Raw genomic sequence first — 23,904 nt, 5'->3', positions numbered from 1 at the left:
AGTGACAGCAAATATTCTTGCTGGAAATACCTAAAAACCCAACAGAGCATCTAACCCTACCCCATCAGTTCAAAACTTACCACCTCCTCCAGTGCAGCATGCACAACTGCAGTTTTTTTCAGGTGTCTTTAGCCCCCCCCCCCCCCATCCTCCAACAGTAAGCTGACCCTAAATGTTGGAGGGAGCAGCAATACATAATGTGCTCACAGGAAGTGGGTGAAATGAAAATGGGCATTATCGCCTCCAGAAAAAAAAAGTGGCGGCCTGGCTTTGGCACAGTGGGTCTGCAGGGTGACAGTGCTGAAGATAGGGTGAGTATAGCAGCTGGAGATGTATTTTAATTTTCTGAAGCTGTGTTGCAATCCCTGCATTCTTTTTGGGCTTTAACATCTCATGTTTTTCTCTTTTTCTTTCTTTTCTTATTAGTTAATACACCACAGTACTGCTGATCTCCTCCCATCTCTCTGCAGCTACTTCTATCTATGCCTGCACTTCAGTGGCAGCTACGTGCCATTGCTTGACTGGAGAGCAATTGGTAGACAAGAACACATTGTCAACACATAACAGGGAGTGCCTGAACAAATCCCTTCATTACAGGATTACCATGTAATAACTGCATGTTCAGAAAATTATTAAAGAGGACTTGAAACCTGATTAAAATTGAAAAAAATAAATAAAAAGAAATTATAGGAGATTTAGGCAACTGGGTTTAGAGCTACTTTAACCACTTGATGTCTATAGGCTGTATACAAATGGCCTAGACTTCATGTGGGTAAGACAGGTTTTCGACTGCAACTGCAGCAACCGGCTGTTTAGTAAAAGTGATCCAGGCGGCTGTAGAGCCACCCAATCAGTTTTACAATACTGAGAAGGTAAAGGTTTCACACAAAAAGATTACTTTCTATTGAGAAAAACTGTTAAGACGAATAAAATATGGCAAAGCAAATATTTACCATGACCGTCCACCAAGGCAGAGAAACCACTAATCTGAGGGGTTTTTAGGCCCAGTGGATATAGTTATGCAATGGAAGACTGATTCCTTGATAATTTAACTGATCCACAGTAAGAAGGTAATTCCAAGCGGACTGGCTGTTGATACTGGAATGAGGTTCAACCTGTCTATATTTCCGTATTCAGGATTGGTTGTATCTAATGGTGGGCCCTTTTTGGATCATAGGCGGACGTGGTTTGTCTTGTTTGGAAATAGGCCTCTGTAGGTGATGACTTATCCCCTCTGTGACACACTGATATTTGGTTAACCCATTTGCTGCCTGTTTTGACCAGTTACTTACTGCTCCATAATTGTTCAAGAAATTGATCCTGTACAATGTTATAAGTCTCTTTAAGAAGCCAACAATGTTGGTGAAACATGTTGAGCATCAAATTGTACTGAGGGCCATTCTTGATCTTATAATGGTTTTATTTTTTGTACCTTTTGTATCAAAAATAATTTTTTATAATTATTGATTGTATTATATTTTCTGGCACCTTCCCGCCTTTCTGTCTTCTTCTAAATTATATGGCAAAGCAAAGGTCAAATGTATAGACGCTCGGCGACAGTTCACAGACAAATTATAGATAGAAGGAAAAAAAAAAAAAAATCGGTCAAGAGAAGTTTGCATGACAAACATACACACATAAAAACGAAAAAACAAAAAACAAATCTATGCTTAAGTGCCGGTTTACACTAACGCAGCACGACTTCGGGGGCGACCTGTGAAGACTTTGGCATGACTTGCACAGACTTCATATAATGAATGTCTATGCAAGTCGCTCCGAAGTAGTACAGGAACCTTTTTCTAAGTCGGAGCGACTTGAGTCGCTCCTATTAGAATGGTTCCCGTAGCACACAATGGACCGCGACTTGTCAGGCTGACCAGTCACCTGACAAGTTGCGGTAGTGTGAATGGAGTCTAAAGAACCCTGCCTGTGGTTTATTTTCACTAAAATGTACTTCGGACTTAATTATTCTTAAAGCGGACCTTCTTGGAAAAGTATCGCTAATCTGCCTCCTCTTTAAAGCCCATTTAATGAAAATAAAATAAAACCCAGGAAATCCCTCAGTCTGCGATCACATGATCCCACTGTGCCTCTTCCAGTAGCAGTGATCTGTTTTCAAAAGCTCCTCTCCTTCTCCCCTGCTCATCTAGCTCGCTATTTTTCATCTCTCACTGTAACATCGCACAATACTTCAGGACCCTGTAAGCACCCGGTGATAGACACTGAAGGCCGCCAACAGGGAGCACCGATGTGCAACTGCAGCTGAAACTTTTCTTTAGTTTTGGATAGAGTGGAGGGGGATTAGAACGCCTGTCAAAGATTCACCCTCTCTATTTGTGCTGGTGACCACTTTCACCAAAAGTGAATGTTAACAAAAAAAAATAAAAAATTGTCAACAGAAATAGAAGGAAATTCGTCCAAATCTACCAATGAGGACATTATTTTTGGTGACAATTTCCTGTTGTGGATATGGTGATATGAACAAAAACAGCCTTACTAGTTATTGAATATAACTGTTCTTCAGACTCTGATAAAAAAGACCCACACAGTTCAGGGGTGAACACGCAGATCTGGTTCATCCCCTGTACTCTGGATATTTTATGTATTTAGAAAGCATGGATGGACGAACAAATAAAGTTGAACCAAAGCTGGAACCCAAGGAGAAAGTAAAAGCCTAACAAAATTTCTATCCTCTCCTCAACCTATGTAAAAATTGGTTGGCAAGTATCAGTTTTTAAGATGTTCTGGCTACATGGATTCTGGAATGGGGACAGTTTTTACTTTACCTTCAGGGTGATGACCAAGGCTCCCACAACCAGTACAATGAAGAGAAGACAACTGGAATCCATAGCAAGCATGTCATCTTTATATGGGAATTCAGGCTACAAAAACAACAGATCAGAGCAAAAACATTATTGGTACCAAAACATTTGTACTTCATTAGTAAAAAATTGTAATAATTCTACTAAGAATTTGATCTTGTAATGACCACACAACCTCAGGAAAACGCAACATTACAAAATCCTACATTTCCATATTATGAATGAAAAATTGGGAGCCCCTTATAAAATGGTACAGTACTAGGTATGAAGACCCAGGTACACATGTCCAGAGACCTCACCAATGGATTCCTCTATAGCAGGGGTCTTCAGACCATGGCCCTCCAGTTGTTCAGGAACTACAATTCCCATCACGCCTTGTCATGTCTGAGAATGTCAGAGTTTTACAATGCCTCATGGGATGTGTAGTTCTGCAACAGCTGAAGGGCTGTAGTTTGAGGATCCCTGCTATAGAGAAACAAGAAATGCAAGGATGGCCAAAACATACAACTTTCCTTGAGATTTGCTCCATATAATAGGACACAAACACTTTCAATTTGTATGCAATCAGGCAGGCTCTTGCACTACATTGTTGATGGTAAATCAAAAGGCAATTGAATAGGAAAATTGCATAAGAAAATAACTTTTTTTTTTTAAATTAAGAAAATTGCATAAATGTATGGCCAGCTTAAAGTGGATCAACCCCAATCAACCTTGACTATATTTTTAATCCTCATGCTGCTAGCATTAGTAAATAGAGAGGAAAGTATGTCATATTCACTTTTCATTTTTTTTTTTTTTTTTTAACATTTCTTCAGTTACTTCCTGGTTTCTTGCCTAGGCAAATTAAGTCAAAGGTCCCAGGAGTCTTCAGGAATGAAGGGGAGGAGGAGGGGTTTTCTTAGCTAAGAGGGATTCTAGGCAGTAAATGCTACATGTCAAAAAAGCCAAGGAATTTCCAGTCACAACTTACCAACCAGACTGCAACCAACCGAATTAACCTGTCTAACAGTATACGATAAAAACAGGGGTTTAGTGGCACACATTTGCAAATACATGCGTAAGCTGCAGGCGCCGGCAAGGCACCCTGATATCTGCAGTCCCGAACTCTACCTTTAAAGAGTCTCCACAGTGGGAGCACAGGTGACTAATGCATACTGTTAGACAGGTTAATTCAGTTGGTCGCAGGCTGGTTGGTAAGTTGTGACTGGAAATTCCTTGGCTTTTTTGATATGCGTTTGCCCTTCCAATGCTCCTTACTATTAAGACCAGTTATAGGTGGGGGAAATAAAGACTTTTTGTATAGTAAATGCTACATGAATCATTTGCCCTTACTTAAGATGGCCACCTCCAGAAAAGCTAGGAGAGTGTTTTTCAAAGTGATTTCTCAACAAAATAAAAGCATAGCGACATGGATAAATGGGGGGGGTTTGCGTTGAATATTAAAAATGAAATAATTTGTGTTTTTGGAGCTCAGATGCAGTAAAGATCCACTTTAACAAACCAACATCTACCAAACAATGAAGTATCAGCTTTTAGTGGACTGACTCCTTATTGGGGCACCAAAGCTTTCATGGGTCATACACATGCAGGAGAATTGTGTGTGATTACGCTCCCTCATATGTCATAACTATGTGGAAAAGACAGCCTGCTCCCATTCTAAATCAGGATTTTGTTTGCTCTATTTATGCAGTGCTATCAATACGGAAGAGGTGGTGGAGACAAAAACAATTCTTCAAGGTATAAGGCCTTGGAATGACTATTAGCAGCTGCTCTTTCACTAGGAAAGATAGATCAAGGTAAATACTGGAGCTCATGCACATAAGTGTAATTCCGCTAACAAGATCTTGCGTGTATATGTTGTAAGGCCGCCACCACTGCTTTAGGTTGACATCTAAATTTCAACAACGTGTGTAAGCAGCAGGAGCCACTGCCACTTATTACACTATGGAGGTTTACATCTCCCCCTGAATGACTCATTCATGTGGTGGTGGCACATGCATTAAGTGGCCTCAGCTTTCAGTAATTCTGAATGTCTGAGATTATTTAGCACATATGCCGCTGCATGAAAGAATCATTTACTAGGGGAAAGTAATAGAATAAGTGGTGGTGTCTGCAGCTCACGCATGCTGGCCTTGAACATCAGCAGTGAATAGGGTCCAGTTTCACTGTACTCATGTAAACATTAGCATAATCATTTACACGTGTACAGTATAAAATACAGTCCAAACACAGATATTTCTTACTTTGGTTTACGCAGCTAAACTAAATGCAGACCAAAACAGACTAGTGTGCGTAGGGCCATAGCATAGATTACTACTGCATTCAGATCCACATAAATTACAGATCTAAACATAGCAAGCCGTGTACATGAGTCCTTAATGAGCTGTCGTTAGCAATTTCAATTTTAAAGTAATAACCTGTTTTTGCATTGAGCCGGTGTTCCGTGAGAATTACCTACCCGTGAGAAAAACCTACCCCTCGTCACTTCCGGTACTCCGCACTGTATGTAATGCAGCGGGTACATTAAAACAGCTGTGCTGAAATACGAGTGATCTCCGCTCCTGTCCCGGTCACTTCCCTGCTCTCGGATAGTAAATATAAAAGCGGCGGCGGCTGTATGAAAACATAAATCACTGAGCCGAAAGCCGCTTTTATATTTACTTGCCGAGAGCAGGGAAGTGACCGGGACAGGTGCGGGGATGACTCGTATGTCAGCACAGCTGTTTTAGGTAAGTGCCGCGTCGGTAGGTTTTTTTCACGGTACACCGTGATCGTTTTATACTAGTGCACATGCGCACTAGTAAGCTCCTCTGTTCTGCCATTAGGTATCCGGCGCTCTGAGCATGCGCACTGCTGCGCTGCTCAGATGCTTCTGGCCGGAAGTGACGAGGGGTAGGTAATTCTCACAGGGTAGGTAATTCTCACGGAACACCGGAGTTCTGCTTTAACCATTTCCCACCTGTGTGCAGCATCAACTATCCCTCGGGACAAGCATTTCACATTCAAATAAGCAGAATCATTCAGTAGGGGACTTATTTCCCAAATGTGTCTCATTTTCGATTAAGCTGGTGGTACCCAGGTAGCCGTGAGGTGCCCTGGATCGGTCCTATAAAAATGAGAGCAAAACTAGAGCAGCTCCCCCTTTGCAAACCAATACCTTGATATATTTAAAAAATTAATTCGGGCTTTGCTTTTAACTTTTTTTGCTTTAGTCCCGGTTCAAACTATAGCGCTGACAGACATCGCATGTGATTTGGAGCGCATTGCTCTGAAAATCACATGCGATGTCTGTACGATGCGAATTCAGCCATGCAGATTGTATGGCTGAATTTGCATCGGATTCAGACACAACTCGCACAGGACCCTTTATTGAGTCCGCAGCAGAATCAGATCTCATGGGTGTTCACACCTATGCGATCCGATTCATGTCCAAACTGACAGTTCACACTATGTGAACTGATCTGGGGGTGTCATTAACTTTGTATTGACATCCCCCAGCAATTCGCATATGGCAGTGTGAACTTCCTGAGATTTGAATGCGATGCGAGAACCCACAGTGGATTCGCAGGGTTCCCGCATCGCATATATGTGACCCGGCAAAATATTTAAAATGAGTGCACACAATACTTCAGTAAAAATGCCACACTTCACAAACTTACCAGCTGCTCCAAGTAATCTTTAATGCCAGGCAGGTATGTAAGGGAACTGATTGCAAGCAGGCATGTCAAGGCAAAATCAAACAGCTGGTAACAGAAAAAGGGGATCAGCCAGCCACCACGATGCTGCAGAGAAAAGGAAAATCCATCAGCTAATACTGCCTATTATTATCAGATGAGTGTGAAAAACAGCTGTACAACGCAAATTGCAATTAGGTAAGGAGAATATCTAATCCTGAATAAGCATACAACTTTATTTTTATATAAAAATATCGAAATGTTCAAGAAGGGGTTTAGATTTTGCTCCTTTATCTCAAGAGAATTTTTTTTTTTAAAGTAAATCTGTACTCCATTTTAAACTTTTAGAATTACAAGTTTTACCTAAAAAAACACCACAAGGTGCCTGCTATTACTACATTAGCCAGAATGCCCTCCTCTGCATCTCTTTCAAGCTACCTTTTTTTTGGTCCTGTAGTCTGACCTCCCACAATTCTGGGTTATCAATGGACAAGTTGCTGGGCATAAAGTGCCCCCCACCCCCCTTTTACCTACCTGAGCTTACAGGAGTCATTGGCTTCCGATGCGGTTAATAAAAGTCAGGAATGAGTAGAGAGCAAGGCTCAGGAGAAAGCCGGCATGAATATCCCTGCAGAAAGTGGCTATGGGGGCACTCACTAGAGGGCAGGAGCCAGAAGCACCAGCGGGTGACCCAAGAAGAGGAGGTTCAGGGCCGCTCTGTGCAATGGAATTGCACAAAGTAAATACATTTAAAAAAAAAAAAAAAAAAAAAAAACTGTTACATTCACTTTAAAATAGGTCTAAAGCCCAAAAGTTTTCCCCATTTTGGATAAAGTACAGAATAGCTAAAACATCTATCGCAGTGGTTCTCAAATCCTGTCCTCAGGACACACTAACAGGCCAGGTTTGCAAGATAACCTAAATACATCACATGTCGTCTCATTTGCTGCTCAGTGATTGCAGTATTCTAGCATGCATCTCTCCAAGGTAATACTTAAAATCTGGCCTGTTAATGGGTCCTGAGGACAGGAGTTGAGAGCCATTGGCTTAGTGAGACCTGTGCTGAAATCAGTCGATTCCCACATCCACACTAAACATGGATGGCTGAACATCTCCTGCCAGCTATAATATTCAGCCACAGCATCCATGGCTGCCTGAATAATCGAACAATGGTTGTTGACCCATGGCTCGAATTTTCGGCTAATTCAGCAGTAACCACATTCTCAAAAGCGTTCAACAAAGCCAGCCTCCATGAACGGTTCCTTTGGTGTGATTTTTTTTTTCCCTTGCAAGCTGATAGGAAAAACGTGAATCAATTATACTGTGACTGATGGTTCAGTGGTAGTTAAAGTGGTTCTAAAGGCTGAAAGTTTTTTTTACCTTCATGCATTCTATGGGGCCGAGCTGTGGCTCTGTGTCTTATGGACAAGCAGCTTTCTCTGGGGCACTGCTCAAGGAAGGAGGAGCCAGGAGCGCCGGCGGGGGACTTGAAAAGAAGAGGATCAGAGCTGCTCTCTGTAAAACCACTGCACAGAGCGGGTAAGTGAATTTTTTTTTTTTTAAACAAAGCTCTAATATAAACATCAACTGCTTGTTGTGTCTTATCAGGTGATAATGAAAATTTAATTTTAATATGCAGGCATACCTTATGCTGCGTTTGCCCTGAGGGGTAACCTGAAGGGCCAACAGCTGCCACCTTTCTGGGACATGAGCTGTTCTGGCACAGCAACAGGCAAACAGGTTCCAAACATTTATATTACGGACATACACAATATTCCATATCAAGTGTTCAGCAGGTCCCACTTGTGTTTAATAATAGACTTTAGGAGGAGGAAGTCTTTGCTGTATACTATAAGAAAGACTTTGGCAAATTATGTTTATTTAAAGTTCTATTCAATAATGTAGAGCAACACATTTTCCAAATCATTGCTCACAATGTATCAATAACTCCATTAGAAACAGTGACCATATAATTATATATAAAAAGTCAAAAGTTCAAATAATAGAAATATATAAAGTAAAGAAGTCTATCCTCAGAGAACACCTCTCCTCTGCTCTCCAGTATGGCCTATTGCTATAGCAATAAGGGAGAGTAGCATTTAAAGGAGTTCTAAAGTCAGAAGGTTTTTTTTATTTTATCTTAATGCATTCTATGCACTAAGAAAAAAGTCTTCCGTGTTTAGCAGCCCCCCTCAGCCACCCCCTAATACCTTATTTATCGGCGTATAACACGCACCTTTTCCTCCTAAATATGGAGGAAAAAGCAGCTGTGCGTGTTATACGCCGATATGAAAAAAAAAAAAAAAAAAGTCCAGGAAGCAGCGCCGAGGTAGAAGGGGGCGGGCGGGGCCAAGGAGAAGGAAGGACGCGCTGTCATCGGAAGTCCCGCCTCCTATGCCGACGTCCATCATAGGCACCGGGACTTCCGATGACAGCACGTGGGTCCTTCTCCTCTGCCCTCTGTTATTCGCCGATATGAAAAAAAAAAAAAAAGTCCAGGAAGCAGCGCCGAGGTAGAAGGGGGCGGGCGGGGCCAAGGAGAAGGAAGGACGCGCTGTCATCGGAAATCCAGCCTCCTATGCCGACGTCCATCATAGGCACCGGGACTTCCAATGACAGCACGTGGGTCCTTCTCCTCTGCCCCGCCCGCCCCCTTCTACCTCGGCGCTGCTTCCTGGACGTGTTCTAAAAGTGATCCTAATAGTGTCAATGACACATTGAGCAGCAGCTCGGCTTGGGTGCTTGCTGTAGGGAAATTCAACAGGAGAGGGGGGGAGGGGCCCGAGAAGAGGATGATCCAGGCAGCCCTGTGCAAAACCAACTGCACAGAGGAGGTAAGTTTGACATGTTTTTTGTTATGTTTATTAAAAAAAAAAAAAACACACAAGAATTTACAATCATTTTAAGGGCTTGTGTGAACTGGCTCCCCACCTAATGAGGAATCCCAATTAAAGGGCGCAACATGTCTAAGAGGAAGGAGCAAAGCTGTGGCATCACACCGCTCTCCTGTCGTGGTTAGGTGGGGAGTCGGCTGAGGACAGTATCGTTTATTGCTCCGATAACTCATTACTTGTGTGTAAATGTATTGTCTTTAGGTTTTATATGAACCGTACATGGGAGAGGCATGATCATACTGGAGAGCAGAGGAGGTAGCCATCCCGAACAAACCGAGGAGTGGAGGAGGTGTTCTGAGGATTTACTGCACTGAGCAAATGTGTGTCCCTTTAAGGTGAGCAGGTTTTTCACCTGGTGATGGATATGCACAGAAGTGTGAAGAAATAGCGAAGACACTTGGGTGTTTTTCTCATCATTTTTATTAACACTGGACTTCTTTATAAAATTCTATTATTGGAACTTTTGGTTTTTTTATATATGATATGGTCACTTTTGTAATGGGGCTATTGATACATTGAGAGCAATCATTTGCAAAATGTGTTGCACTACACTACTGAGTTATGTTATATGAATTAGCGGGGTGGAATTACTACTGAGTGTTTTAGCTGGCCACACGTAACATTTGTTATCTTAATTTATTTGCAGAGATTGCACTGATTGTTTTTAGGTTTGATTTATATTGTGTACTTGTCTCTATCCAATGCACTGAGTCTTCTGCCTGGTTCTTCTGTTATCTGCTGACACAGATTGTGTCACTTCTGACAGCCTTTCCAGACACCAAGATAACAAAAGATGTGTGTGTGTGTGTGTGGTGTGTATAAACACACACACACACACACTTGTGCTCATAAATTTACATACCCTGGCAGAATTTATGATTTCTTGGGCATTTTTCAGAGAATATGAATAACAAAAAAAACTTTTCTTTCACTCATGGTTAGTGTTTGGCTGAAGCCATTTATTATCAATCAACTGTGTTTACTCTTTTGAAATCATAATGACAACAGAAACTACCCAAATTATCCTCATCAAAAGTTTACATACCCTGGTGATTTTGGCCTGATAACATGCACACAAGTTGACACAAAGGGGGTTGAATGGCTATTAACCACTTAAGCCCCGGAGGATTTGGCTGCTAAAGGACCAGGGGTTTTTTTGCGATTTTTTACTGCGTGACTTTAACGGACAATTGCGCGGTCATGCAACGCAGTACCTAAACGAATTTGACGTCCTTTTTTTCCCACAAACAGAGCTTTCTTTTGGTGGTATTTGATCACCTGTGCGATTTTTTGATCACGCGCTATAAACAAAAAAAGAGCGTAAATTTTGCAAAAATAGCAATATTTTTCACATTTTTTTATATGAAATTCCCCAAAAAAAATGTAAAAATCAAAATTTTTTTAACATTTTTCGGCCAATTTGTTTTATGCTACCTATGTTTGGTAAAAAAAAAAAAAAACGCAAAAAGTGTATTTTGATTGGTTTGCGCAAAAGTTATCGCGTTTACTAACAAAGGGAAAGATTTTTGTCATTTTTGGTGTTTTTTTTTTTTAACGCGTAATGGCGGCGATCTGTGATTTTTTTTCGGTACTGCGACATTGCGGCGGACAGATCGGACCCTTGACTGACATTTCTGACACTTTTGGGGGTACCAGTGACATTACTGCAGTAATCAGTGCTATACATATGCACTGTTACTGCAAAAATGACACTGGCAGGGAAGGGGTTAACTTTATTGGACAGGGAGGGGTTAAGTGTGTCCTAGGGGCGTGATTCTAACTGTGCAGGGACATTCCTATTGGTGTAAAAGCAAAGATCAACCGTTCTACATAGTAGAACGGACAGATCTTCACTTTTACACAGGGAGAACTGACAGGCAGCTTGTTTACACAAGCCGCTCTGTCTTTCTCCCTTCACAGGAGCGATCGTAGTGTGACTGGCGGACATAGAGTCCGCCGGTCACACGCACTGACTTGTCTGTGAACGAGCCTCGGCGGGCGCGCGCGCGCCCGCAATAGGCTCGCAAGTCAGTGACAGGCGAGTGATGTACCGATACGTCACTCTGCCTGGCCGGGGCTGACCGCCGCAGTATATAGTCGTGCGGCGGTCGGCAACCGGTTAAAAGGTAACCATCCTCACCTGTGATCTGTTTGCTTGTAATTAGTGTGTGTATATAAAAGGTCAATGAGTTTCTGCACTCCTGACAGACCCTTGCATCTTTCTTCCAGTGCTGCACTGATGTTTCTGGATTCTGAGTCATGGGGAAAGCAAAAGAATTGTCAAAGGATCTGCGGCAAAAGGTAGTTGAACTGTATAAGACAGGAAAGGGATATAAAAAAGATATCCAAGGAATTGAGAATGCCAATCAGCAGTGTTCAAACTCTAATCAAGAAGTGGAAAATGAGGGGTTCTGTTGAAACTAGGGCTGGGCGATAAAACTATACCGATATGTATCGCGATAGTGACATTTTCGATAGCAATAAAAGACTTTGAACGATAAAACGAAAAGTCCGCTCCGACGGGTTTAAGCTTTAAAAATGGCGCCGCCCGTCGCATACATGTCACCGCGCACGCGCCGCCGCCACTCGGGAGAGGCCGGGAATAGCCGAAATTACACGAGCGGTGGCGGCGCATGCGCAATGACGTGGCGGCGCCATTTTTAAAATGAAGGCGCCTCTGGAACAGGTAAGTGAAACAGCTTCACTACCTGCCATTATGCAGGGCTGCGGGCACACTACAAGGGATGCAGTGCTGCGGGCATGGTCTACCTGTACCATGCCAGTACCCTGCATTCTCCTGCACCATGCCAGTGCCCTGCATTCTCCTGCACCATGCCAGTGCCCTGCATTCTCCTGCACCATGCCAGTGCCCTGCATTCTCCTGCACCATGCCAGTGCCCTGCATTCTCCTGCACCATGCCAGTGCCCTGCATTCTCCTGCACCATGCCAGTGCCCTGCATTCTCCTGCACCATGCCAGTGCCCTGCATTCTCCTGCACCATGCCAGTGCCCTGCATTCTCCTGCACCATGCCAGTACCCTGCATTCTCCTGCACCATGCCAGTGCCCTGCATTCTCCTGCACCATGCCAGTACCCTGCATTCTCCTGCACCATGCCAGTCACCCTGCATTCTCCTGTACCATGCCCGCCGCCCTGCATTCTCCTGTACCATGCCCGCCGCCCTGCATTCTCACCCTAGGGTCCTTATTTTAAATGGGTAATAAAAAATATCAATAATTATCGATATCGACCGATATGAAACACTGATATCGTGATACAGTTTTCAGCCATATCGCCCAGCCCTAGTTGAAACCAAACCACGGTCAGGTAGACCAACTAAAATTTCAGCCACAACTGCCAGGAAAATTGTTCGGGATGCAAAGAAAAACCCACAAATAACTTCAGGTGAAATACAGGACTCTCTGAAAACATGTGGTGTGGCTGTTTCAAGAGGCACTTGAAGAAAGATGGGCTGCATGGTCGAGTCACCAGAAGAAAGCCATTACTACGCAAATGCCACAAAGTATTCCGCTTAAATTACGCCAAACAGCACAGAGACCAGCCTCAAACCTTCTAGCACAAAGTCATTTGGAGTGATGAGACCAAAATTGAGCTTTTGGGCCACAACCATAAACGCTACATTTGGAGAGGAGTCAACAAGGCCTATGATGGCAAGATGAATGCAGTATGTTATCAAAAATACTGGAGGAAAATTTGCAAGCATCAGCCCGGAAGGTGCACATGGGACGTACTTGGACATTCCAACATGACAATGATCCTAAACACAAGGCCAAGTCGATTGGCTACAGCAGAATAAAGTGAAGGTTCTGGAGTGGCCATCTCAGTCTCCTGACCTCAATATCACTGAGCCACTCTGGGGAGATCTCAAACTTGCAGTTCATGCAAGACAGCCCAAGAATGTACAGGAACTGGAGGCTTTTTGCCAGGGAGAATGGGCAGCTTTACCATCTGAGAAGATAAAGAGCCTCATCCACAAATATCACAAAAGACTTCAAGCTGTCATTGATGTTAAAGGGGGCAATACATGGTATTAAGAACTAGGGTATGAAAACTTTTGATCAGGGTCATTTGGGAAGTTTCTGTTGTCATTATGATTTAAAAAGAGTAAACACAGTTGATTGATAATAAATGGCTTCAGCCAAACACTAACCATGAGTGAAAGAAATGTTTGTGTTATCATTCATATTCTCTGAAAAATGGCCAAGAAATCATAAATTCTGCCAGGGTATGTAAACTTATGAGCACAACTGTGGGTGTGTGTGTCTCCAGCACACAGCCTGGGATTGACAGCCACAGCTATGCTTGTTCTCCATGTAGTAAGAGGAAGGGGTGTGCCCTTTCCCTCCAGTCAGGCTCAGAATTCCTCCCCAGGAGCTGTGAAGTGATTGAATTGAAGTAGGTTGTTGTCAGTGAGGTTGTAGACCAAGTATAAACTAGAAAAAAAGTTTGTCGAGACAAACTTTAAGTTGGCTTGAGAATGCCTGACCAGAAAGTTTGAAAAGTTTAGATCGATCGATAGATAGAAAAGGTTTGAAGATCGATCGATAGATAGAAAAGGTTTGAAGATCGATAGATCGATAGATAGATAGATAGATAATCTCTCATATTATGGGATGTTACATTGTTATATCTCAGTATATTATGGGATGTTACATTGTTATCAGTATATTATGGGATGTTACATTGTGATCTCTCATTATATTATAGGATGTTACATTGTTATCTCTCAGTATATTATCAGATGTTACATTGTTATCTCTCATTATATTATGGGATGTTACATTGTTATCTCAAATTATATTATCGGATGTTACATTGTTATCTCTCAGTATATTATCGGATGTTACATTGTTATCTCTCAGTATATTATCAGATGTTACATTGTTATCTCTCAGTATATTATCGGATGTTACATTGTTATCTCTCATATTATCAGATGTTACATTGTTATCTCTCAGTATATTATAGGATGTTACATTGTTATCTCTCAGTATATTATGGGATGTTACATAGTTCTCTCAGTATATTATGGGATGTTACATTGTTGTCTCTCATTATATTATGGGATGTTACATTGTTATCTCTCATTATATTATGGGATGTTACATTATTATCTCTCAGTATATTATCGGATGTTACATTGTTATCTCTCAGTATATTATGGGATGTTACATTGTTATCTCTCATTATATTATCGGATGTTACATTGTTATCTCTCATTGTATTATAGGATGTTACATTGTTATCTCTCAGTATATTATGGGATGTTACATTGTTATCTCTCAGTATATTATAGGATGTTACATTGTTATCTCTCATTGTATTATAGGATGTTACATTGTTATCTCTCAGTATATTATGGGATGTTACATTGTTATCTCTCAGTATATTATAGGATGTTACATTGTTATCTCTCATTATATTATCGGATGTTACATTGTTATTTCTCAGTATATTATCAGATGTTACATTGTTATCTCTCAGTATATTATTAGATGCTACATTGTTATCTCAGTATATTATGGGGTGTTACATTGTTCTCTCTCATTATATTATCGGATGTTACATTGTTATCTCTCAGTATATTATCGGATGTTACATTGTTATCTCACATTATATTATCAGATGTTACATTGTTATCTCTCAGTATATTATGGGATGTTACATTGTTGTCTCTCAGTATATTATAGGATGTTACATTGTTATCTCTCAGTATATTATGGGATGTTACATTGTTATCTCTCATTATATTATCGGATGTTACATTGTTATCTCTCAGTATATTATCGGATGTAACATCCCATAATATAATGATAGATAACAATGTAACATCCCATAATATACTGAGATAACAATGTAACATCCCATAATATACTGAGAGATAACAACATCTCATAATATAACTAGCCACGTCGCTAGCATGATTATCAAAGTTACTAGCATGTTGATTGAGTCTAATGGGATTTGGAGCTTGGGTCATCTGAACATCCTGTCAATGAAAGTCTATGGGCATTTTTTGGGTTTTTAATTTTAATTTTTAGGAAAACCGTAACTCAAACCAGTCTGAAAAGATATAGCACACCGAGTCAGAACAGTATGAAGGTCTGTGCCAAGTTTGGAGTATGTAGCTTGAACGGTCTAGGAGGAGATAGTGTCCAAAAATTTAGCGGCCAGAAAAATAATAATAATAAGAAGAAGAATAATAATAAGTTTAAATACAATATTAGGAAGTTGGCTTTTGCAAGCCAACTTAACTAGAAAAAAAAGTTCGTCGAGACAAACTTTAAGTTGGCTTGAGAAAGCCTGACCAGAAAGTTTTGAAAAGTTTAGATCGATCGATCGATAGATAGAAAAGGTTTGAAGATGGATCGATAGATAGAAAAGGTTTGAAGGTTTGACGATCGATCGATAGAAAAGGTTTGAAGATCGATCGATAGAAAAGGTTTGAAGATCGATCGATAGAAAAGGTTTGAAGATCGATCGATAGAAAAGGTTTGAAGATCGATCGATAGAAAAGGTTTGCGATCGAAAAGGTTTGAAGATCGATCGATCGAAAAGGTTTGAAGATCGATCGAAAAGGTTTGAAGATCGATCGATCGAAAAGGTTTGAAGATCGATCGATAGATAGATAGATTAGATGAGTTTGAATGAGTTTACATTGATTAGCATCAAAGCTTGCTTGAGTCTAATGGGATTTGGAGCTTGGGTCATCTGAACATCCTGTCAATGAAAGTCTATGGGCATTTTTTGGGTTTTTAATTTAAATTTTTAGGAAAACCGTAACTCAAACCAGTCTGAAAAGATATAGCACATCGAGTCAGAACAGTATGAAGGTCTGTGCCGAGTTTGGAGTATGTAGCTTGAACGGTCTAGGAGGAGTTAGTGTCCAAAAATTTTCTGGCCATAAAAATAAAAGAGAAGAAGAATAACTAGAAAAAAAAGTTCGTCGAGACAAACTTTAAGTTGGCTTGAAAAATCCTGACCAGAAAGTTTGAAAAGTTTAGATCGATCGATAGATAGAAAAGGTTTGAAGATCAATCGATAGAAAGAAAAGGTTTGAAGATCAATCGATCGTTTGAAAAGGTTTGAAGATCGATCGAAAAGGTTTGAAGATCGATCGATCGAAAAGGTTTGAAGATCGATCGGTTGATCGAAAAGGTTTGAAGACCGATCGATCGAAAAGGTTTGAAGATCGATCGAAAAGGTTTGAAGATCGATAGAAAAGGTTTGAAGATCGATAGAAAAGGTTTGAAGATCGATCGATCGAAAAGGTTTCAAGATCGATCGATCGAAAAGGTTTCAAGATCGATCGATCGAAAAGGTTTCAAGATCGATCGATCGAAAAGGTTTGAAGATCGATCGATCGAAAAGGTTTGAAGATCGATCGATCGAAAAGGTTTGAAGATCGATCGATCGAAAAGGTTTGAAGATCGATCGATCGAAAAGGTTTGAAGATCGATCGATCGAAAAGGTTTGAAGATCGATCGATCGATCGAAAAGGTTTGAAGATCGATCGATCGAAAAGGTTTGAAGATCGATCGATCGAAAAGGTTTGAAGATCGATCGGTTGATCGAAAAGGTTTGAAGACCGATCGATCGAAAAGGTTTGAAGATCGATCGATCGAAAAGGTTTGAAGATCGATGGATCGATCGAAAAGGTTTGCGATCGAAAAGGTTTGAAGATCGATCGATCGAAAAGGTTTGAAGATCGATCGATAGATAGATAGATTAGATGAGTTTGAATGAGTTTACATTGATTAGCATCAAAGCTTGATTGAGTCTAATGGGATTTGGAGCTTGGGTCATCTGAACATCCTGTCAATGAAAGTCTATGGGCATTTTTTGGGTTTTTAATTTGGATTTTTAGGAAAACCGTAACTCAAACCAGTCTGAAAAGATATAGCACACCGAGTCAGAACAGTATGAAGGTCTGTGCCGAGTTTGGAGTATGTAGCTTGAACGGTCTAGGAGGAGATAGTGTCCAAAAATTTTCCGCTCAGAAAAATAAGAATAACTAGAAAAAAAAGTTCGTCGAGACAAACTTTAAGTTGGCTTGAGAAAGCCTGACCAGAAAGTTTGAAAAGTTTAGATCGATCGATCGATAGATAGAAAAGGTTTGAAGATCGATAGATAGATAAGGTTTGAAGATCGATAGATAGATAAGGTTTGAAGATCGATAGATAGATAAGGTTTGAAGATCGATAGATAGATAGATCGATAGATCGATAGATAGATAGATAGATAGATAGATAGATAGATAGATAGAAAAGGTTTGAAATTTTTTTTACCGCCCCCCACCCGCGGTCTGTCTGCCTGCCTGTCTGGCTGGCTGCCTTGCGACAGCAATATAAGTCATCGGATTTGTTTTTGTTTTTTTTAAAGACAAGCTAAATAGAAAAAAAAAAAAAAAAAAAAAATTTACCGCCCCCACCCGCGGTCTGTCTGTCTGTCTGTCTGCCTTGCGACAGCAATATAAGTCATCAAATTTGTTTTTGTTTTTTTAAAGACAAGCTAAATAGAAAAAACAAAAAAACTAAAAAATTTTACCGCCCCCCACCCGCGGGGTCTGTCTGTCTGCCTGTCTGTCTGCCTTGCGACAGCAATACAAGTCATCGAATTTGTTTTTGTTTTTTTAAAGACAAGCTAAATAGAAAAAACAAAAAAAACAAACAAAAAATTTTTTTACCGCCCCCCCACCCGCGGGGTCTGTCTGTCTGTCTGCCTTGCGACAGCAATATAAGTCATCGGATTTGTTTTTTTTTTTATTTAAAGACAAGCTAAATAGAAAAAAAAAAAAATTTTACCGCCCCCCCACCCGCGGTCTGTCTGTCTGGCTGCCTTGCGACAGCAATATAAGTCATCTGATTTGTTTTTGTTTTTTTTAAATACAAGCTAAATAGAAAAAAAATAAAAAAAATAAAAAAAAATAAAAAAAAAATAAAAAAAATAAAAAATTTTACCGACCCCCACCCGTGGTCTGTCTGTCTCTCTGTCTGGCTGCCTTGCGACAGCAATATAAGTCATCGAATTTGTTTTTGTTTTTTTAAAGACAAGCTAAATAGAAAAAAAATAAATAAAAAATTTTACCGCCCCCCACCCGCGGTCTGTCTGTCTGTCTGTCTGGCTGCCTTGCGACAGCAATAGAAGTAATCGGATTTGTTTTTGTTTTTTTAAAGACAAGCATGATTATCAAAGTTACTAGCATGTTGATTGAGTCTAATGGGATTTGGAGCTTGGGTCATCTGAACATCCTGTCAATGAAAGTCTATGGGCATTTTTTGGGTTTTTAATTTTAATTTTTAGGAAAACCGTAACTCAAACCAGTCTGAAAAGATATAGCACACCGAGTCAGAACAGTATGAAGGTCTGTGCCGAGTTTGGAGTATGTAGCTTGAACGGTCTAGGAGGAGATAGTGTCCAAAAATTTACCGGCCAGAAAAATAATAATAAGAAGAAGAACTAGAAAAAAAAAGTTTGAGACAAACTTTAAGTTGGCCTGAAAAAGCCTGACCAGAAAGTTTGAAAAGTTTAGATCGATCAATCGAAAAGGTTTGAAGATCGATCGATAGAAAGAAAAGGTTTGAAGATCGATCGATAGATAGAAAAGGTTTGAAGATCGATCGATAGATAGAAAAGGTTTGAAGATCGATCGATAGATAGAAAAGGTTTGAAGATCGATCGTTCGATCGAAAAGGTTTGAAGATCGATCGATCGTTCGAAAAGGTTTGCGATCTAAAAGGTTTGAAGATCGATCGATCGAAAAGGTTTGAAGATCGATCGATCGAAAAGGTTTGAAGATCGATCGATCTAAAAGGTTTGAAGATCGATCGATCGAAAAGGTTTGAAGATCGATCGATCGAAAAGGTTTGAAGATCGATCGATCGATCAAAAAGGTTTGAAGATCGATCGATCAAAAAGGTTTGAAGATCGATCGATTGAAAAGGTTTGAAAATCGATCGATCAAAAAGGTTTGAAGATCGATTGATAGATAGATAGATAGATTAGATGAGTTTGAATGAGTTTACATTGATTAGCATCAAAGCTTGATTGAGTCTAATGGGATTTGTAGCTTGGGTCATCTGAACATCCTGTCAATGAAAGTCTATGGGCATTTTTTGGGTTTTTAATTTTAATTTTTAGGAAAACCGTAACTCAAACCAGTCTGAAAAGATATAGCACACCGAGTCAGAACAGTATGAAGGTCTGTGCCGAGTTTGGAGTATGTAGCTTGAACGGTCTAGGAGGAGATAGTGTCCAAAAATTTACCGGCCAGAAAAATAATAATAAGAAGAAGAAGAATAATAATAAGTTTAAATACAATATCAGTAAGTTGGCTGTTCCAAGCCAACTTAATAATAAGTTTAAATACAATATTAGGAAGTTGGCTTTTGCAAGCCAACTTAATAAAAGTTTAAATACAATATCAGTAAGTTGGCTGTTCCAAGCCAACTTAATGAGAGCAAGGAGATGGGTCTTAATATACATATGCATTGATTATGGGCTTTTTTGGCAGGATTATAGGTTCACAATTTCCTTAGGTGCCTTCTGCTCATTTCAACTGCCAGAAGTGAAAAAGCCCTTTGTAAGCACACAGACCCTGGTGCCCAACTTTCAGCTCTTTGGCTTCTGACCATCTCCTGTTGCAGGTCTGCAGTCTTTGACAAACTCTTGTGGCAGGCACATAGTCTTTGACCAGCTCATGTTGCTTGCAATCCAAACATCTCGTGTAGCATGAATGCGGTCTTTGACTATGCCATGTTGGATTTCTGCAGTCTCTCACAGCTTTTTGTAAAATTGCATTGACGGATTATGTGCAGCCCCTTGGCCATGTCAGCGGTTGCATGCAAAGCCCTCTAAATCGAGAAAGTTGACCACCACTGCTCTAGTTGGAGCTTACACATTCAGACTATTTCCTTACCTATTTAAAAAAAATGTAATGCAGTTTGAAAATTACATAAATGGTTACAGTGTTGAAAACTCTGCATGGCAGAGCATAGTGCACATGTACCTGTAATACTAATGGTTAACATTACTGCAAACAAAGATTTGTAGTAAAACAAGCATTCCCCAGTTTGATTGTTCTGTAAAATACTCACTGTTATTGCTCCATACACCATCATAGCACTCATGGTGAACATTAACAGGGAGATGGCAAAGAGCACGCAGGCATTCTCTGCAAAACAAAATCAATAGGATATTACTTATTACTACCGCAGAAAAGTGAATAAACATGGCAACACCTGTCAATTTGATCATCACTTTCAATTACTTCAAGTCACATTATTTTCTTACATGAAACCAAAACCAAAGCTATAGGTATGCATTAAAGGATCAGTCCACACACAAAAAAAAAAAAAAAAAATATAGAGATTTCAGTTTTAGCTGATGCTACATTAAATTTAATGCGTTTTGAAAAAAAAAGAAAAGGTACGTCCACAAAACTGCTGGCAGAAACTGGAAGGTTTTTATAGGCAAAGGCACTAAATCAACAAGTATCAGCTGATGCCCTTGACATATTTCACATTTTCAAACTGAAGACACGCTTGAGAGGGGATATGATATCAATATACAAATACCGTACTGGTGACCCTAGTATAGGGAACAAACTATTCAGTGAAAGGGAATACAAAAAGGACTCGCGGCCATTCGCTAAAATTAGAAGAAGTTTAACCTTAAACAGCGTAAAGGGTTCTATGCCGTCAGAGCAGTAAGGATGTAGAACTCTCTTCCACAAGCAGTGATATTAGTGAGGAGCATGGATAGTTTCAAAAAAACTATTAGGCTGCATTCACATGTCAGCGTATGGATCGTGGGCAGAATCGCCACGATTCCGCCCGCGATCCGGAGATCATTGCAAATCGCGGGACGCCTGTGCGTTGCCCGTGATTTGCAATAGCACCCCAAACGTTAAACGAGGTTGCCGCGATCTCCGCCTGCCGAATCGCGGTAACATCGTGCAAAAAAAATCGTGGGAGGCAATACGCTCCAAAGAAGCTCTTGTACTTTTTTGGGCATAATGCGTCCCGCGATTTTTTTTGCGCGATGTTACCGCGATTCGGCAGGCGGAAATCACGGCAACATCACTCAGCATTTGGGGTGCTATTGCAAATCACGGGCAACGCACAGGCATCCCGCGATTTGCAATGATCTCTGGATCGCGGGCGGAATCGCGGCGATTCTGCCCGCGATCCATACGCTGACATGTGAATGCAGCCTTAGATAGGCACCTTAACAACCACAACATACAGGGGTATACAATGTACTATTGACATAAACACTTATTACACAAACACACATCATAGGTTGAACTGGGTGGACTAGTGTCTTCTTTCAGCCTCACTATGCAACTTAAAAGTGCTTAACTACCTCAATACTGGGCACTTAAACCCCCTTCCTTCCAAGACCAATTTTCAGCTTTTAGCGCTGTTGCATTTTGAATGACAATTGCACGGTCATGCAACACTGTACCTACACCAAATTTATGTCATTTTCCCCCCACAAATAGAGCTTTCTTTTGGTGGTATTTGATCACTGCCAGGTTTTTTCTTTTTTGGTGCACAAATAAAAAAAGACCGAAAAGTTTGAAAAAAAAAAAAAAAAAGTTTTATAAGGTTATAAAATTTTGTAAATAGATACGTTTTTTCCTGCACTGATGAGCACTGATGACGCTGCACTGACAGGCACTGATGAGGAGACACTGATGGGGTGGCACTGATGGGCACTGATAGGCAGCACTGATATGCAGCACTGATGGGCACTGATATGTGGCACTGATCGATAGCACTGATATGCAGCATTGGTGGGCACTGATAGGCAGTGCTGATGGGCACTGATAGGCAGCACTGATAGGCAGCACTGGTGGGCAATAATGGGCACTGGTGGGCGGCACTGATAGATGGCAATAACGGGCACTGGTGGGCGGCACTGATAGATGGCATTGGTGGGCAGCACCACTGGCAGGCTCTCTGAGCCCTGTTTGCCATCCCTGGTGGCCATCCCTGGTGGTCATGGATGGGCATCCCTGGTGGCTCTAGTGGCATCCCCTCCCCCCAGGGCTGCACTGGTAATCAATCATCTGATTACAAGCACAGACCCCCTCTGTGATCAGTGTGTAATTAGAAATACTCACTGATCACCTCGGCTGCAGAATCGATCCTCTCCTTCTCCTTACACTGACAGGATCTGTCAGGAGAAGAGATCAAAGCCGTTACAACGGCTGTATTGACATTACATGACGGCTGTGATTGGTCACAGCCGTCATGTGATCAGGAGGGCCAATCACAGGGCCCTCCTGCCGAGTCTTGTTGCTCTGTGTCCTAGGGACACAGGCACATCGAGATCGCGCCGCTGCGTGTGCCCGTGGCGGCGCGATCTCTCTCCTTCTGAAGGACGTTCCGGAACGTCCGATCAGAAGCAGGAGACTCCCACCCGGCCGTATATGTACTATGGCCCGGGTGGGAGGTGGTTAAAGGCTAACAATCCACCTTCTCCCCAAAAAAAAATAAAAAATCATCATCCATATTTGCTGTAAAAAAAATGTTAAAGCATTTATTTTTTGCAAACCAGACTGCAAAGCAATGCATCTGCAATCACTGTATCACTGGTCCAATGCACAGGCCCCTGCAGACTCTTCTCCTAGCTCTATTTCCATTTTGAGGTATGGATTTTCAGTTCGAGTGCTGGAAGAAGTGTCAATGGACGGTGAGTATGGTCAAAGTAACTCAACTGAGAACCTAAAAGTTCATCTGCCACATTGGCAGGTGAGACTTTTAGTTCATTCGCTCACAGATCTCTGAATAAAAAATGTATCTATGCAGGAAAAAAATAAAAAATAAAAAGGTGCTACAAAGAGATTGAAGGACCCCTGCACACTGTCAAGGGGTGGGACCGGTTTGGGGGTGGGGAATCCACTTACACCCACGTTACACCCTAAATATGGGTGTTACATGGTATAAGAGGTGGAGTTAGCCTTTAAAGCAGAGTTTATTTTGAAAGTAGGGTGGCCAGGCAGAGTCTTTCATATAATTCAAGTACACACCAACCTAGTTGCACATTATGACAAACTTATCTTTGGGTGTACTCTCATCCAGCAACGATTCCTGCAACCACTGGCATCTTCTTGTTTTGGTCACTAAACAGATTACTGAATATGTTACTCCTGCCCATGTGCAATGAAGTTATATTAACCTGCCACTAATCTCAACATCTTACACATAAAAGGAATCAGCTGGGACTGTACACTACACTATGTATGTATATGTACAGATAACAAAAAAACTGCTGGCAGAGTTTTTGGGGTTTTTTTGGCAGAAGAGACTTTGTGCCGGGTCACACTTGTGCGATGCGGGAAGGCTGCAAATTCGCAGCCTGTTCCCGCATCGCAAATGCACATCTAGCAGTTCACACTGCCATATGCGATACGAAGGGGGTGTCAATTAAATGTTAACGACACCCCCAGTTTGATCGCATATCGTAGTGCGATCTGACAGTTCG

General features: G+C 41.1%; 1 protein-coding gene across 1 annotated transcript in view; it reads right to left on the bottom strand.

Annotated features, from left to right (window-relative positions):
- LAPTM4A (lysosomal protein transmembrane 4 alpha) overlaps positions 1–23,904 on the bottom strand; it is a 67,572-nt gene that overhangs the window by 4,890 nt on the left and 38,778 nt on the right. Inside the window, exons 3-5 of the mRNA XM_082251294.1 lie at positions 20,508–20,584; positions 6,482–6,604; positions 2,787–2,882 (exon numbers count right to left, since the gene is read on the bottom strand). Of these exons, the coding sequence (XP_082107420.1) occupies positions 2,787–2,882; positions 6,482–6,604; positions 20,508–20,584 (296 nt within the window). The remainder of the gene's footprint in view (positions 1–2,786; positions 2,883–6,481; positions 6,605–20,507; positions 20,585–23,904) is intronic.

Source organism: Pelophylax lessonae (assembly GCF_965119305.1).
Source record: "Pelophylax lessonae genome assembly, chromosome: 3".
In the NCBI taxonomy this organism is placed as follows: domain Eukaryota; kingdom Metazoa; phylum Chordata; class Amphibia; order Anura; family Ranidae; genus Pelophylax; species Pelophylax lessonae.
The sequence above is the reverse complement of the archived record's forward strand: the minus strand, read 5'-3'. Positions and strand labels throughout refer to the sequence as shown.